Raw genomic sequence first — 18028 nt, forward strand, 5'->3', positions numbered from 1 at the left:
AGGGCTGGGCCCAGGCTTCCACCCTCTGCTCGTTTGTCTCCGGTCCCCCCACCCAGCTCCCCAACCCAGGGGAGTCCCCGCCCCAGACTGGTGTGGCCCCCACAGACTTGAGAAGCCCAGCTGCTTCGGGGGCAGCCGCGGCGGCAGGGGGCCTCTCACTGTGGGATCTGCTGGGCCTAGGGAGTACGTGGTGGGGACAAGGGACCTCGGGGATGTTGCGGGAGATTATGGCATCAAAGGTGACACCTGAGAGCCAGCCAGAGGGCTGGACGGTCAGGAGGAGCGGGAAGAGCTGAATCACTGTCGCGGGACCCTGCATGGTGCCCCAGGCCACGGAGCCAGGAATGAGTCTGCAGCGGCGGGGAGGGGACTGGGCTCTGAGCCCCCAAAAGGTGCGCAGGCAGGAGAAGAAATGTTTTCTGAGCCAGAACAGCCCCAGCGCCGAGTCTGTCACCCGTCGATCCGCGGCCCCTCCTTGCCCGGGGCCACCGGCGGGCGCGAGGCCGGGCAGCGGGCAGTGGCACAAGCGCGGTGGTCAGCAGGCCCCCGAGGCGCGCGCCCACAGCGGGGACAGAGCGCGCTGCGGGGCTCCGCCCCCACGGCCGCGTGTCCTGCACTGTGTCTGTCCTCACTCTGTATCTACACAGGCACCTGGAGGTAGCCATCCCCTCTGTCCCCACGCCTGGCCACAGCACGGGTGGGGGCTTGAGGGAGCGGGGGCTCCTCGGAAGGAGGGTCGCGCACTGTTTTTCCGGGCGCAGCTGAGCGCTGAGTGAAGGTTAACGGGAGACAGGGAGGGAGAGCGGGAGACGGGGGAGGAAGACAGAGCGAGACACGCGCTCTCCTGGGAGCACATGCATCCATTTAAGGAAGGAGAGCTCATCACACTCCACACCAGGTCTATATACAGTAACATGAGGTCCCTTCTCCTCCTGCATCAGGATGTCGCCCTTCGGCACCGAGGACCACACTCCAGCAGGCAGCGCGCAGCTCACAAAACCCGCCTCGGGGAGGGGACAGCCACCCGTTGGCCCCAAGGGCAGGGCTGCCCAGGCCTGGCCCCCCAGCCGCCCCCTCACCCCAGGGCGCACCTGGCACAGCCCCAGTGCCACCGGGCACAGGGTACCACGACAGACAGGGAGCCACAGGCAGGAATTAAATAGTGACAACTCGTATTTATTACAATTATATACAGTAGCATCTTGTATTCTGAAACCTCTACCTGATCACACAAATGAACATGTGTTTCTGGGTGGGAAGGGCGGAGAGGGAGGCCCTGGCGCCCGGCTCCTACGTGGGGAGCAAACCACGTCCCGCCACGGGGTTAGCTGGGCCACAGCGCAAGAAGTGCGGTATGATCTCATTCGTCTGGAAGGATGACGGGGCACGGTGGGGCCGGGGCAGTGCGTGGGGCAGCATCACCTGGACGAGACCTGGCTGTGGGGGCCCTGGGGCCCCGGCCGAGAGAGAAGAGCACGGGGCTGTGGCTTCCGGAGACATGACAGGACGGCCCCCTGCCCCTTGTGAGGCAGATCAAGGAGCCATGGCAGGACAAGAGGGCGGCAGGACAGCAGACACATCAGGGCAGCCCTGCCCCCACGGGGACCCGGAGCCAGGTAATTCAGCTACCTCTGGTCATGCACGGTGTTCGGTTAGCTGAGATGCCCGCAGGTACACCCTGGCCAAGACCTCTGTCCGGGAGCCGGGGCTCAGCGGGGCTGGAGCCCAGAGCGCTCGGCGCCCCCCGCCGGGCATGAGCATGAGGTCACAGGCCCATGGGGCTGGGGCTGAGCCGAGGAAGTGGCGGGCTGGGGCTTGCATTCGGGTGAGGGGCAGCTGGCCGCACGGAAACGCGACCCCACGCACAGGGCTCAGGCCCCACGGAGGCTGCAACGGCTGTGCCCGGACACGGGTCGAGGCCGCCCTCCCAGAGCCGGAGAAGGAGCCAGGCCCCAGCGTCCCTCTGGCGGGGGACCACCCCCGGGGCCTAGTCCCGCTCGTTCTCGTTGCTGGCGCCCTCCGGCCGGCGCAGCTTCTCTACCTGCTCGTTGATCTGCCCGTCCCCGCCCCGGCGGTCCTCCCTCTGCACCCCGAGGCAGTCCTCCTCGTCCACGTGGCTCACGTCCTCATCCTCCTCATCCTCCTCGTCCTCTCTCTTCTCCTCCTCACCCTGTACCTCCATCCGCACCTGGCTCTTGACGTCCACCACGCCCTGGCCCTCCTCCTGGGGGCCCAGCAGGTGGTAGGTGGCCGTGGAGCCCTCGGGGCTGTGGCCCTCCTTCACGGGCGAGGACGACGTGGACTCGTTGCTGACAGGCGAGATGTCACTGCTGCTGTGGTGGTTGGCAGCCGCGGGGCTGGAGGGTGACGGGGTCTTGACCGGGATCTGCCAAGATGGGATCTTCGGAGCTGAGGGCGACGGCGGGAACTGCCTCCTGACAGAGGGGACGAGAAGCAGGGCTGGTGCCAGGACCCTGGGGCCCTGAGCAGAGCCCCAGCCCCCAGCCCCTGGGCACAGTGCTACCCCAGGGCCGCTGAGCAGGGGACAGGATGGAGCTCAGCCCCTCACCTCCCTCCCTGCTGGCTTCCCCGAAAGAAGGCCTCTTGACCAGCAGGAGGCTGAAGCAGCTGCGGTGGAAGCCAGGGGAGGCCTGTGCCGCCGCGGCCCCGCTCTCGGTCCCTCTCAGGCCCTCCCTGATGGGATTGGGCCCACCTTCCCTAGCAGGGACTGACTGGCCAGCTGGCCCCAGGGGCTGCCCCCACCGAAGCCCGCTCCCCGCTGGCCCTTCGGCCCTGGAGCAGCGGTGGTGAGGACGGGGAGCCAGCAGGGTGCTGAGACTGAGCCAGAGAAGCGGTAACCCAAGCCACGTGGCCTCGACTCCATCTACCTTGGCCAAGGCCTGGCCGGAAGTGGGAAGACCAACCTGGCCACCGGCCGTGGGGTCAGAAACCTCCCAACCAGAAGGGTAATACTGGTGCACTTTGCTAGAAAACCTCTGAGCTCCACACTGGACAGGGAAGTCACTTCTCTGCTCCCTCTTCCCCACCCTGAGCCCTGGGCCCTGCTCCCGAAGCCTGCAGCCAGCCGGCCCAAAGCCGATTCCACAAGGGACCTGGGAGGTCAGGTCCACTTGGCGATGGTCTAGGGCACACGGGCCCATCTCTGCCTGAGCCAAGAGGACAAAAGCCTGCTCTCCCCCGGGCACACTGTCCACCAGTGCTGGTCCCAGAACAGCTCTTCCCCTCGGATCCCACAGCACGGAGAGCACAGAGTGATCGCGGCCTAGATGCGCTTCGAGCTTTCTCTGGCTCCGACATTCCCCAAAGGCCCACACTCTGTCCCTCTGACCTCCAAGGCTCCTATCTCCGAGGTTCAGAAACAAAGGACTTCTCATGACACACCTCTCTTAGGGCCGCATTCTTTCCCTTCGAGGGGGCCTATAAGTAGGTGCCTTGGAGGACTGGATCCCCTAGTTGGGGCCACAAGACCCCGCAGCCCCCACCTTTGACCCCAAGTGAAGGGCCACCTGGCGCCTTTGGACCACCTCACGGAGTCCCCATGAAGCCCCGGAGAACTGAGAATGCAGGCAAGGCCACCTGAAGCGCCCTCACTGCCCCTCAGGTGAGGTGACCCACTGTCCCAGTACCCATCCCAGGACGGAGTGGCTCCTGGGACACAGGGCTTGCGGTTTTAAAACCAGGCCAAGTGGGTCACCCTCCACTCAGGGCAGAACTGGTCATACAGCCTCCCCTGTGGGGGCTCATGGAAGGTGCCAGCACCGCAGAGGGACAGCAGAAGGAGACCAAAGGAGCTAGGGGAGGGGGTGGCTGGCACTGTTTCTGTCCCCGCCTCGAATCTAGAATCCTTCCAACCAAGGACTCCCTGGCCCTTTGGCGAAAAACTTCTCTGGGGCCAAACTGTCCCCGAGCGGCCTGTGCTGGGGCTCAGGGCGGAGGAAGAGGTGGTGTCCCTGCCTGGAGGCCCTGTTTCACGACAGGGATGTTCTCCTTCGTCCCAGGTCCTGCATTTTGGTTCCAGGTATCCCTGAGCGGGTCTTGACAGGGCCGAGGAACTGTTGTGCTCGAGAACTTGGGAGCACTGTACACCGTCCCCCATGGAGTGGGGAGGGAGGGGGCCTCCCAAGGAGGGAAGGCAGAAGCTCCGAAGATTCCCAAACTCAATGCCTGAGTCGCCCAGCTCCATCAGGCACTGGATGGACCAGGGCCCCTCGGGGAGACGCGCCCCTTCCCATGACAGCTGGCCGGGCCCCCGGAGCACCGGCTCCACAGCCCACACCCGCTCTCCTCCTACCGATTTAAAAGCAGCCCTTTCAACGAGTTAATTTCCGACTTGAGCTCATTGATATTCTGAGACTCCAGGATCCAGTTGGTAGATGTGGTGGCCTGAAAGTCAAAACATGGGAGAACAAGTATCAGAGTGGCACCTCCCCCCTGCCCCACGGGGCTCAGACGCCCGGGTGGCAGGAGGGGCTGCCGCTTCTAGAGGACCCAGGGCGTGAGTGCAACACTCAGGGCCTGCTATGTCCTGGACACAGAATGGAGACCCCTTGGGAAGGTTCTGCCACTGGGTCTCTCTGTTCCAGGGATGGCACCCTCTGTCTGGGCATCTGACGATGCTGGTAATTGTGACGCGTGCTTAGATCCGTAACAACGGTATTCGGACTGTGTAAAACAACGGCAACACAAGGGCCCTCATCCCCAAGAGCTGCAGACGGAAGTGTCTGCAGGAGAAAGTGATCCCCTGTCTGGTGTGTGCCACCAAGCGAGCTAGGGGCTCCGGGCCGGGGGGCCGAGACCATGCCCCACGGTGTGCCAGCAGCACGCTGTCCGCTCTGCGGCCTTCCATTTCCACCTGTGTTTGAAATGTCCCATTAAAACTAAACTAATCAACTAAGTGAATTCGAGCTCCACACGGGCTGCTACCCCGGAGCCGCCCTCCCTGCAGAGACAGTCCCAGCACACACAGGAGGGAACCCCGGGGCCGAGACCGGCGGCCGCCACAACCCACGCCGGACAGCCCACCTCGTTTCGCAGTGCTCTGCAGGTACTGGTGTGTTTTTACCAAGTGAAGGTTTGTGGGCAGCCCTGCGTCGAGCAATTCTGTCGGCACCATTTTCCCAACACCATCTGCTCACTTTGTGTGTCTGGGTCACGTTTCGGCAATTCTCGCAGTATTTCAAACTTTTTCATTATGGTTGTGTTTGCTATAGTGCTCTATGATCAGTGCATGTAACTCACTGAAAGCTCAATTGACGGTTAGCAATTTTTAGCAATAAAGTATTTTTAAATTAAAAGGTATGCACGTTTTGGGGGTATAATGCTATTACACCCTCAATAGACTATAATGTAAACATAACTTTCATACGCACTGGGAAACCAAAAAAGTAATCTGACTCACTTCATTGCAACACTGGCTTTACTGTAGAGATCTGGAACCAGACCCGCAGTATCCCTGAGGTGCCGCCCGTGCTGGAGGGCCGGGGAGACCGCTGAGCACCTGCCCGGCCCGGCCCCCAGCTCCAGCCCCAAGCAGGCCAGAAGGCAGGCTTCACCTCGGAAGCACCTTCCCACGCTGCCGGGCAGCCCGCGGTTCCTGCTGCAGCAAGGTCAGGCCCCCAGGCTGTACCCTGCTATCTGCAAAGTTCCAAAATGCGTGGGCCACACCACCCGTCCACAGCTTCCACTTTGGGATGATCCTGAAGGCTCAGCAGACAAAGAAGCTGTCCCAGGACCTAACGCCAATTCCCTCCCTGAAGAGGGCCTGCGGGATAAACAGCCACAACCCCTTGGACAAATACCATCCTTGACCATTTTCCAAATAAACCTCAGAGAACCACACCTTTCTTCGGCAAATCTTGTTGGGTTAGACGGAGAAGAGGAAAGTCCCAACAGTGGTCCCCCAAATGGCAGTTGCTGGTGGCCACGTGGCCCATGAAGTGTTTATGGGCAATTCCAGGTGTGATGGGCCCAGGTGTGTGGGCTCATCCGCCAGCCTGGAGGTGCAGGGATGAGTCGTGCAAGACCCAGCTTCCCTGATGCCTCTACCCTGGCCTGACCCAGAAACCGGAACTGTAAGTTCAGGAGAATGCAGGGAGGCCCAGACTGGCAGAGGGGAGGGACCCCAGCTGTTCCCACCAGCCTGGCGGGGGCGGGGGGGCCTCTGACCTGGGGTAGGGGCCCCGCTCAGGCAAGCACTCCTCTACGAGAGAAGCCCTGCAGAGGGGCCGGAGGTCTGGGAGGGAGCGCACACAGCCCCCCGCAAACACCAGTCGCCCGCACACACATCCCCTCGGGGCCCTTACTCCAGACCACCCGACAGCGCAGACCCAGGAGCCACCGTTCCGGCTTCTCCGAGACCTTGAAAGCCATAGCACCCCATTAACAAGGGAGCAATTTCCACTCACCGGCCTACAAAGGACTCAAATTTCCAAACGCATATGGTGCCAGATGCCAGGATTTAGAAATAAAATCTGACATCTGGGGCTTTTCAGCCAGTCTCTTTCAAAAACAGTTGTAGAAAACTCTCAGCCTTCAGTTTTATGTAGGTTTTTTAATTACTTAACGCTCTTCTTTTTAATTTTTTACAGTGCTGCAGTAGGAGTTCGGAAACCAGATATAAAAACTTACATTACAGCTGAGAAAACACAGCTCTGAGTCGCTGGTTTATGGGGTAACCGAAGTCTTCATGCGTTTGGTTCAGACACCACACCAGTGAGCCCCGCTTCAGTACAGGAGAGGATGAAAGGGGGCTGAGGACAGGCAGGGCGCGGGGGGCACCGTCAGGGAAGCAAGCACGAGAAACTCAGAGAGCCGGCTCTCAGCCTCCAAGCACCATCTTGCCCCCCACCCCCTTAAAATGCAACATGTGGTCTTAATCTTAATGCTTAAGGTCTGCAAACAGTTTGCCAATTTCCGGAATGGCTTCTGGCCATTGGCAGGCCACCGCTCCCAAAGATAATAGAGAGCAGGGTGGGGGCCATACCCCAGCCTTCCCGGCTGCTTTACGGGCTGCCCGCCCATGGGGAGCACACAAGGTGGCTAGAGGTGGCCACGGGCAACCACAGCCATCTGAGGAAGAAGTGCAGGCAACGCACTTGAAGGGGATTCTTGGGGGCCCTCTTCATAGGAAGCACCCCGGATTCCATCAGAAATGGAAAGATTCCTGTTTCACTTGGCTTCACAAATGCAAAAGATTTGAGTGCGGGCTCCCCTGTGGTACTGTGCTGGGTGGGGCTTCTCCTGGGAGAGCCACTCAGAGGAGGTTCCTTGACTGTATGGGCTATGCGTGGAAGCAACCAGAAAGCAGCATGGGGAAGAGGAGGGAGTGGGGAGCACAGAGGACGTCCTGGAGCCCCTGGACCAGTGTCTCTTGGACTGGGTCTGTCCAAGACAGTGCCCCGGGAATGACCCATCACGCACCCACAGACCCAGGCTGGCTGCTGACAGGAGCCAGGCCCTGCTGTGGCCACAGACAATGAAGGTGGTGCCATTACAGCTTCATTTTATAGGTGAGGAAATGAAGACTCAGGAAGGTTAAGGAACTTTCCCGTGCTCACACAGCTAGCCCGTGGCAGACGCAGATTTCAACCCAGGCGGTCTGATCCTAGGCTCTCATACTGCTGAGACTACTCAGATGTGGGCAGTGAGGCATGGAAACTGCCCCGGGCGATCCCAGCTGGTGCGCCTTTGGGGGTCACCTGATTTCACGTGACTCAAGAGAGCTGGGTGCAGAGAATCTGCCCATTGTAGCAGACTTCACCGGGCACCTGGCACACTCCCCCTACTTCTCTGTGACCTAACATGCTTGTGGAGACCATCCTGTGTCTACCCCAACCATGTCCAGAGCTTGGGTGTGTGCTCCCGCGGGAGGGCCACAGGCAAAGAGCTGCTTCCCCCCCGCTGCTAGGAGGGGACACAAAGGGTGACTGCCTCCATTCTCCGCAGAGGACGGTGTGGGCCCCTGCCGTGTACCGGGCATGAGAAAAGACAGAGTCGGCCCCCACGGGATGCAGTGAACCGGGCACAAAAGCCCTGGGCCGAGCCCCGAGCAGGGCAGACCCAGATCCGGAGAGGGTCAGGGACCGGACGAGTACCTTGGCTGCAGCCAGCTCATGCGCGAGCTCCTGGACCTTCTGCTGCTGCTGAATCAGCAACTCCTGGACGGACGCTAAAGTCATCTGCAACTGAGTCACTGGGAGGAGAAAGCAGTCGCATCTCTGTTAAATGATACACATGGATTCTTCTCTCTCTGTCCACACACCTAGAGCTGCCGCATCTCATTGATCTGCAGACACCCCCCCCCACCCCGCAATGCATGTAATTTATCTGCGCTCTGGGCCATCTACCTGCACTGTATCTAACCTCTAGCATTCCCACTCCATCTTTCCATTATGCACTTGTCCGTGGTCAACAGTATATCCGTCCGAAACCTCTCCCCTCCAATTACACGTGCTTATGATTTGCTCGGCTCCGCCAACTTCCATGCTCCCTCATCGCAGCCCCTCACCGCGTCCTGGTGGGACGTGCGGACTCTCCCATGCTGGCAGAAACGCATCTCAGGTCCGCGACCATGGGAGCGGTTCAAGGCGACAGCCCTGCCCTCCACCTCCAGTCCCGAGGCTGCAGGTGCCCCCCACCACCCCCGATCATGGTGTCAGCGGACCCCATAGGAGCCATGGGCCCCTGGGGGCCGACACACCACAGCGTTTCTGAGGGCTCTGCGAACGCAGTCCGGCGGGGACAGGCTCCTCCTGCCTGGGACAGTGGCTCTGGGGCTTGCGGGAGTTTTTAGTTTCAGAACCTCCATCTAGTAAACAAGTTTATAAAGAGGAAAAGCCACCTCTGGTGCGACAGGTCCCAGCTAATCTGGGCCATCGCTGGGGCACCGGGTAATGAACGCCAGCCCCGTGGAGTCGATGACAGAGGAGGTGGCTGGGGTCCTCGGAGCCGCAGTAATTACAGCCTTTCTTGACCCCGAGCTGGATTCTTAGAGGGAAGGGGGAAAAACCGCCGAAAACCCCCCTGAAAACCTCACAGAAGCAGAAATTAAAAATGAACTTTACAGCCCTTAGAAAGGCTGTCATTTTATTCCCCTTATTAATATTCTGAGGTTGGGAGCCTTTCCGTAAAAACATAATTAATTGAGGCCGCGCCGACAGTAAACAAGCAATTTCAAATTAAACCGAAATGACGGCGGCTTCATTTGCAAATGTGAACAGATTCTCAGAGCAGATAAATGAAGTCACCACATAAAGTGGAGACGGAGGGGGAGGGGCGGGGCAGAGAAGGGGCTGCTCGCGGAGGCTCGGAGGGGCGACTTGATGGAGTCATTAATCTTTACCTGTCTGTGCCACGCTGCCACTCAGCTCCGAGAGACTCGCCTCCATCCTTTCCAGGTGCTTCCTGTCCTCTCGGCCACCCGTGATGAGAGGGAGCAGGTATCTCTAGAAGGAGCAGGGCGGGCATGAGCAGCGGGCGCACGCAGGGGGTCATTCTCCAGCCACCTCGCAAATTCTGCCCACCCACTTCTCTCTGTCACCTCTGGGCTTCGGAAACCCGACGCAAACACCGTAAATGAGACGCTTGAAAGTTACGAGGCTGATTAAGATTCTGCATAAGGACGAGGACCAGGAAGTAGGGACAAGTTAAAGTCAAGTCAGTCTATTCTGGGCCCTTTTATTTAATTACCTCCATGATGCTACGTATATTTCTGTAACAAAAAATATTTAAGATTCTGCTTTGAAAGCTGTAAGATAAAAACGTAGAAGGTGATACAAGACAGTGACACCCCTGGTGGCCTCCGGGCAACAGCAGGAGGGACGCTTTCGACTGCACACTTTTCTGATCCTTTAAACATTTTGACCCAAGTGAATGATCCACCATTCAGAGACAAATGAGCAAAATAAAACAAACAAAAAAATTATTCAAGAAATTAGATGAAAATCCACAGCAGATTTCTGGGCCTTTGGTCCTTTTACGAGGGAACAATGCACGGTATTCTGAGGCCAGCGAAGGAGGTCACACCTCAGTTATTTCTAAACTAAGCCTTGAGTCCTCTGAACCCTCGGAACCAGCGTACTTCGGGTCAGAGTCAGATGCAGTAAAATTCTTCCAGACACAAGGCCAGAAGGCACAGGAATGGGCAGAACCTGAAGAAACTGACCCTGGGGAGAAGGAAGCAGATGCCACAGGGCAACCAAACAAGGCGGCCCAGAATTTGGGAAGCCCAGGCGAGGATGCGGGTCTTGGAACATTCCGGAAGAAGGCAAGTGGGGCGTCGCTGGTAACTGGCTGCCTGCTTCAAGATGGGAAGGGGGAAAGGTCGGTAGCAGGGCGGCCGCTGGGAGGGCTGGGTGACAGAACATGGGCATCACACCCCAGAAGCTCTGTATTTGATGCCTCTTGTTTCGGAAGCGTGAGCTCAAGTCTCTGGCTTTAATGGGTCGGGGGGAGCAGGCACTGGAGGCAGCACGGGCCGGCAGGTGGGGTAACTGGCAGGTGGGACCAAAGCACTTGGCTTCCTACTCCATTTGGGGCCTAGATGGGGAAAAAAGGCAGCGACTTCTCCATTAAGGGTTCCGTACTAGGGAAGGAGAAGGAGGGCTCTCTCTCTAGGTGTCTGCGGGAGACTCCCTTCAGGAGCGACTCCGGAGTGCGGATCATTATTTAGCAAACACACAGAAGCATTTTCTATTTTGCAAAGTGCTTTTCAACCACTATGTGAGTTATTACCCACAACTGAGCGGAAACTCACCAAATGCAGCCTTACTTTCCAGGCTGAGAGTTTCCCGAGGATAAGTCAGGGATTCTTACACATGTAACACGCGAAAACCTCTGAGATCAAAAAAGTCAAAGGAAAGAGCACACGCTCCCCTAGCCTAAATCGTTACACGGTTACAAAACAAGGTGACGCCTCATACCTCTTTTTTTTTTTTTAATTTAAAGAAACTAAAAAAATTCTCATCACCACGGCCCCGGTTCTTTCAATGTCTCTTTCATTTTTTAAGGCAAAGAATAAAGATCAGAGCTTCGTGGGGAAAACTGAAGATATGTCTTCTTCGCTGCGACAGGGACTATGCTGCCTCCAGCAGACCACAGGCTGTCCGAGGGCGGCCACGTGATCATTAGGTACCGCTTAGTAGAGCTGGGACATTATTTTGAGAATTGTGGCTTAGAATTTTACTCTTCTTAGTGACTGTACACAGCGAGTGGAAATAGGCTTTCAGCACACAGGGTAAGGGAAGGGCATCGAATCAAGGGGAGAAGTCCCGGGACCTATAACATTTTGCTTCTGGATTTTTGACATGGAAATTTCCAATTCCAAGAATAGACATTCCACTGAAAAAAGTATACTCTGCAACAACCCTGTCACTAGCTTTTGCAGAAGTCAAAAATTAAGAATCCCGGAGTCGAAACATGTCTCACATGCTGAAAGTGACAGCAGCGAGGCTGGGCGTCCATTCAGATTCTAAGGCGGGAGCTGCAGGCGGCGTCGGGAGGAAGGAGGCCTTCTCTCCAGGAACAGCAGAGAGCAAGTCCTCTGGCCACTGTTTTGCCTTTTATCTCCGGGACCTATCCTGGCTCTGTATCCTCCAGAAAAGACCTGCCTGCTGCTAGTCAAAGTTAGTATCTGGTAGTTCGTATCTGGTTAGTATTTGATATCAAGGAAGCACGTGTTCATTTCATGCCTGCAGTTCTGCTGGAAGCAACATAGTCTGGGATTCTGAGGGTTGACTATGAAGTCTGGGGGGAAAATCCTAGATTTACATGGATGCCAACACAATACGTAGAAGACAAAACCAGAGCCCATAAATAAGATCCTGGGAACAGCATAGAGAGTGGTTCCTGTGTGCCGGGCACATAGACTTTGCAAAGGAGCTTCACCACAGCCTTGTGAGGTAGATACAGCTGTCCCCATTTTACATATGAGACCACTGAGCTCCTGCTAAGTGGCAGAGCCCGGATGCAACACAGCCACTGGGCTCCACTGCCCCTGCTCTCAACAACCTTGTCATTCTGTCTATAAAAAACATTCTGACTACTCAGCGTATGCTGGGCACTGTTCTAAGTACCCGACACGGCCTGCTGATAGACAGGCCCCACGGTCACTCTGCACAGTGGGGACTCTGAGGAGAGATGCCCAGTGTAGCAGATGAGCAGGGTGTGAAGTCGTCAAGGCACCTGCCCAGGTGGTGGCAGGGGACGGAGATGGAACCAGACGCCGCCCGCAGAAAATGTGCTCATGCGTACTCTGCCCCCGGACAGCCGCTCTCCTGCCATCGCGCTCCAGGGCTGGGCACCTCGACACAGATCAACCTCGGGACGGGGCGGGGAGTGGGGCTGAATGCTGGGGTGGGGGGCACAGGGAAGGGCGGACGTACCTTGTAGAGCTGGTGAAAGCCGAACGTGATGCCTGCCGTGATGATAGCCAAGGCACCGTAGTCTCTCCATCGGGACCCGACGGGGCCTGAGGTTGGGAGAAAAGGCACGTCAGGAGAAGTGCACGCGTCCTTCCCGGGCAGGGGAGGGCACGTGCACCATCTCTTCATCTCGAAGGATCAGCAACTGCGACACGCAACTGTAGGACACAGCACGTGCCAGTGGGAACAGCGGCCTGGCCGCGGCCCCTTCTTCGGTCCAGGCTCTCGGAACAACCCGCCTCAACCGCACATCTGCTGGGTGGAGGTGGGTAGCCGGGAGCCAAGTCCCAGGGCGGCAGTCAGGTGGCAGAGGCGATCTGCAGACCTAGGACATGGTCTCCACTCTCCGGGAACAAAGGGTCCTGTGAGGCTGACACAAACACACTTGGGTGTGCATAAATACGCGTTCCCACACCCCAGTGCAGACAGGGATGAGCTAAGAGCCACCTGAGCAGAGGGGAGGGACAAGGAAGAGACAGAACCATCTGTGTGTTCAAGACTTCACGAAGCGTCAGCTGTGTGCCCGACAGTGCTGCAGGCCCAGGGGCGTGGGGTGACGAGACCCCGGTGCCCTGGCCTGCGCCACCCTGAACCATGCAGCAGGCGGCTCACAACGACGACAGAACAAAGTAACTCCAGAGAGTGACCAGGAAGGCTCAGTGCGGAGGGGGGCCAGGCAGGCCCATACAAGTCTTGATCTCGGGGTCCTGAGTTCGAGCCCCACACTGGGTGGAAATATTACTTAAATAAATAGAATCTTTAAACAACAACAAAAAGAAGGCCCAATGTGGCCATGTTGCAGGGGAGGGCCAGAGAGGGGAGCCAGGGGTGGCAGGGTCTTGGAGGAGGCAGACGCTGAAACATGTAGAGTCCCAGGGACAGAGCTCAAGGAAGGGGACAAACAAGTGCCGAGGCAGGGGTTGGCTGGGCTCAAAGGAGAGAAGGCAGATGGTGTGGCCCCAAGTGAGCAAGTGGGCCTACCCAAGAGGGGAGACGGGCGAGAACGGAGAGGAGTCAACTGAGAGGGAGTGGTGGAGGGGGGAGTGGGGGGGAAGAGGTGGGACACCCAGCAGCCAGGTGGAGAGCGGGGCCAGGCCACCCGATCATCCTGTCACAGGCAGGAGGGTCACTGAAGGCTCTGAATCTGGGAGTGGCACAGTCAGCTTACATTCCGGGAGAACAACGCGGGGTCGTTCGAGGGGCGATACCTCGAGGTGGGAGGAGGCTCCTGCCAAGGGCTACAAAAGGTAAGACCAACCGGGAGAGGACAAGAGGCTCAGGAGAACACAGGCTGCTGTTGGGCGGGAACCGGACACAGGCAGCCAGTCCCCCTGCAGGAACAGGTCCTCTGCCTGGGGCTCTAGAACACCATCTCAGGGGCTCCCCCGACTCCTGAACGGAATTCCAATCCCACAGGAGGAGAGCAGAGGTTTCTACCTCGTGATCTTTCCCACAGACGGTTCGCAAAGGGCTTGCATGTCCACAATCTCCCCGGACGCTCTGCCTCCTCTCAAGCCATCGGCCACGAAGGCACCGCACACCATTTCCAGAATGATCGGCGGGGCAGGACGCCAATCGGGTCTGCAGAATCAGACCACAGTGCCCACGGCAAGTTATCCAGAGGGCGCGCACCCGGGGCCTGCTGTTATGACAAGGAAGCTGGGGTCTGGACGCACATTTGGGAGCAAAAGAGTGAAGAGAGAAGGGCAGCAGCTGTCCCCAACTTCCTGAAAAGTGCACCGCGGGTCCCGGAGCAGAGCGCCATGGGCACCTGCGGGGACAGACTGTGTGTGTCTCAGCCTTCACCTCTCCCCGCGCCCGTAAGCTCGCCAGGTACTCGTCATATCCTGGCATCTCCTGACAAAGGGGAACAGGAGAGGGACCTTCTCCAGGCTCAGTGGCAGGGGGACCCAAGGGTCAAAGACCTCCAAGGGGCGAGGGAAACCCTACCTCCTCCCGGAGCTGCTGAATGGGGTTTCAGGAAGCAGATGTGACTGTGACGCAGGGGCCTAGAGGAGTCTCTCCTTGGCCAGTTCCCCCCACCGCCAGCATGGCCTGTGGACCCCAAACCAGCCTCCCAAGGTGGCCCAGCCCTGGAATCTTGCGCACACACTGTAATCACCAGGTGGCCTCTCCCTCAGCCCCCAGCTCCCTTTTTTGTTTGGCAACTTTTGAGTGGCTCATGGATACATGCGGTCTAAACGGCACAGAGCATCCGTCACCCTCCTGCCAACTGGTTTCCTCCACCATCACGAGTCCCCGTGAACAGCTTCCTGTCTGTCCGGCCCGAGACTTCTTACGCACATATAAGGCAACACAGATATGCACTATTTTCCTTCTCATTCCTCCTACCTCTCATCCTGCTTTTTTGCCTAGAGCTGCGTAATACTCCATTGAAGCCATTCCCCACTGATTTCCAGCCTCTACTATGTCACACAATGCTGCCCCCAAGGGCCGTGTACACATGTCATCTCACATGTATGTACGAGGACACCTGTACACGTGAATTCCTAGGAGCCTGGGTTGGAGGTACATGCAATGTGCAATTCTGAAAGAGATTTTTTTTTAATTTTTTTTAAAGATTTTATTTATTTATTCGACAGAGATCACAAGTAGGCAGAGAAGCAGGCAGAGAGAGGGAGGAGGAAGCAGGCTCCGCGCTGAGCAGAGAGCCCGATGAGGGGCTTGATCCCAGGACCCTGGGATCATGACCTGAGCCGAAGGCACCCCTGAAAGAGATTTTTAAATAGTCCTCCCTGGGAGCTAAACCGGTCCACTCCCACCAGCCATGTCCCAGAGTGCCTGTCCCCTCACGGCCGCCAACACCATGGGCTCATCACACCGGACTGCTGCCCGTACTAAACCAGAAGAGACTACTTCGAGCCCGTTTTCATTTGCACACACCTCGCTGTGAGGGAGGACCGAGCATCCCTGCACTACCTGTCCTTTATGGCGTATTGTGTACGATCCCTACTTCCCTACTCAATGTCTTTAGCAATGTCCTCATCAATTTACAGAAACTTCTTATACAGCTGAATGTGGCTTTCAGGAGGCAGAGGTGACAGTGATGGAGGAGCCTGGAAAATAAACCCCCTGTCTCTGACAGAAGTTGTAAAAGTCCGGGACGCCTGTGGGGCTCAGTCGTTAAGCGTCTGCCTTTGGCTCAGGTCATGATCCCAGGGTCCTAGGACTGAGTCCCGCATTGGGCTCCCTGCTCAGCGGGGAGTCTGCTTCTCCCTCTGCCTGCAGTTCCCCCTGCTTGTGCGCTCACTCTCTCTCACTCAAATAAATAAATAAAATCCTTTTAAAAAAATTACAAAAATCCTTCCCAGTATATTTTTCTTTTGACTCTGCTTATGGTGTCTCCTGGTGTGTAGTGTATCCATGTTTATATAAATGTATCCGTCCATGCTCTCATGGGCTCTGGGGTGTGGGTTATGGCAAACCAGGACATCCCCACTCCCTCCCAGGGTTGTGTGGTGACACGCAGGGTCACAGAAACTGTCTCCAGAAAGGAGCTCCACCAGGGAATCTGGGTGGCTCAGTCTCAGTCGGTTAAATGTCTGACTCTTGATTTCGGCTCAGGTCATGACCTCAGGGTCCTGGGATGGAGCCCCGTCCCGGGTTCCGTGCTGGGTGTGAAGCCTGCTTGGGATTCTCTCTCTCCCTCTCCCTCTGTCCCTCCCCCGACTCCCTCTCTTAACAAGAAAGAAGGGAAGGAACTCTGCGGCTCTGCTATGGGAACACCCCCAGGCAGCAAGCGTCTATGTGGCCCAGCCAGCAAGCGTCTACATGGCCAAGCTGCGACGCATTAAATCGTAAGCTCTGAGACCACTGAGACCGTGGATGGACCTTTCACCCTGACCTGGCGGAGCCAGGAGGCTCTGAGTTCCGGGCAACCTTCTCGTTTGTCTCATTCCAAGTCCACTCTGCTCTGAGTGCCCTGACACAACACCCGACATCCAGCACGAGCTCATTTTTAGGAGGAAAAAGCGGAGACAGAGTAACCTTATCACTCTTCGAGAGAGTCGCTGGCCAGGAGGGCTTTCATCCATGCGCGGAACATTCATCCATGCTGTCAAAGTCATCAGAGAGAGCACCTTCAAGACCAGCACGTGTCCAGAATTCTGTATTCACCACCGACTCTTCAAATGCCCCCTCAAAACCTTGCAAGAGAACAGCAGCATCCGGGCAAGAAACTAACAAACCCACAGTCGGCCTGGGTCCTTCTTGCCGCAAACGTACGCTGTCTTGAGAAGCGCAGCCTCTCGTTCCGTGCGCCGGAGCTGGACGGCTGAACAGGTACTGGCAGTTCACGGGTCCGCGAACCAGAGCCCCAGCGACAGCGGCAGCCACCTCCCCAGAGCGCTGACCTCCTCAGCACCAAGCAACACCTGCGGCTCCCTGCCGGCCGCACCCTTCGCCCGCCGCACCGCACCTCGTTCCTGACATGCTCGCGTTAAGAACATTTTATTGCCCCTTGGTTTTCATTATTAATGAAAAGGGACCAGAATGATCTTTCCTAAAGTTCAGAGAGTCTATAAAGACAAGAAGCTGAAATGCCATTTTACTCGTTTTGGAGATGTGTGATACAATTCTGTCTTGTGGCGAAATGAAAAAAGAGAGAAACGAAGACGGAGGGAACTCTGACCTGCTGCACACCTTTCAAAGGGTAGCAGACGGGGGCTCCCGGGAAAGCGTTCGGTGCGATCCCAAACTGGCTCAGAGCCCCAGCCGTGACCATCTGGAGTCCTGTCTGCCACCGACCCTGGGGCCCATCTTCCCCAAAGCGGGTGCAGACCCCCACAAGAGCACAGAGAGCAGGGAAGCAGGTCCCCCCACACTCCTCGAAGGTCCAGAATTTTATAGTCGAGGGCAGAAAATGGGGCCGGTCACTTTTCTGCTCTCATTCAGAAGAAAGGGGAGTGGAAGGAATGAGCTTTTTAAAAGCTTCAGAGCCTCCAGTCTGGACGCAGAAGCCTGTCTGTGTACAAAGCTGACACGAAGCCCGAGATCAGAGATCCTGGTTCCACACCACCAACCCAACGGCTCCCAAGGACGTTCTCCTCTTCTCGTCAAACACAGGCCACTTGACTGAAGGTGGCAGAGCTCTGCTACGTTGGAAGAACGGAGGAACAATGATATGTTTACTGTTGCTCAGGTTCAAATAGTCCACAGCACTCCCGCAACAGGCGCGACCAGCTCATGAGCTGAATGGCCCAGTATTTTACCAAGACCCCATCACTGGCATCTCACGAAGAATGAGAGGTCAATGGTGGCAGCAGGTGTCTCCCTGCATGGGCATTGCTGGCCCTGGTCCGCTGCCTCGGGCAGCAACGAGGTCCGAGGACAAACGCGCCGGAAGAAGAGCGTGGGGTTCTTCGAACCTCAACGGCTTCTCTTACCTCCCAAGGACTCTGTCAGCTAGCGGGAGCTTGGACACTCTCCACGGAGGTCTGGCTGCCCAAAAGCGACTCCACAGCGTATGGTGGCCCCGTCGGGGGCAGGAGAGACGCATCCCTGGGACTCCCTAACCATTCCGTGAACACACGTAAACCAACGTGACTCCATTCCTTTAGTCAAACCTC

At 57.4% G+C, this 18028-nt stretch overlaps 1 protein-coding gene across 1 annotated transcript in view; it reads right to left on the reverse strand.

Moving 5' to 3' along the window:
* Positions 1-1161: 1161 nt before the first annotated feature.
* Positions 1162-18028, reverse strand: part of LOC111154865 (peroxisomal biogenesis factor 14) — a 138249-nt gene continuing 121382 nt past the window's right edge. Inside the window, exons 5-9 of the mRNA XM_022514799.1 lie at positions 12402-12487; positions 9362-9464; positions 8115-8212; positions 4313-4404; positions 1162-2435 (exon numbers count right to left, since the gene is read on the reverse strand). Coding sequence (XP_022370507.1) covers positions 1988-2435; positions 4313-4404; positions 8115-8212; positions 9362-9464; positions 12402-12487 — 827 coding nt within the window. The 3' untranslated portion in view covers positions 1162-1987. The remainder of the gene's footprint in view (positions 2436-4312; positions 4405-8114; positions 8213-9361; positions 9465-12401; positions 12488-18028) is intronic.

This window comes from Enhydra lutris, unplaced genomic scaffold (assembly GCF_002288905.1).
Source record: "Enhydra lutris kenyoni isolate GAN:26980312 unplaced genomic scaffold, ASM228890v2 scaffoldscaffold38, whole genome shotgun sequence".
Taxonomy (NCBI): Eukaryota; Metazoa; Chordata; class Mammalia; order Carnivora; family Mustelidae; genus Enhydra; species Enhydra lutris.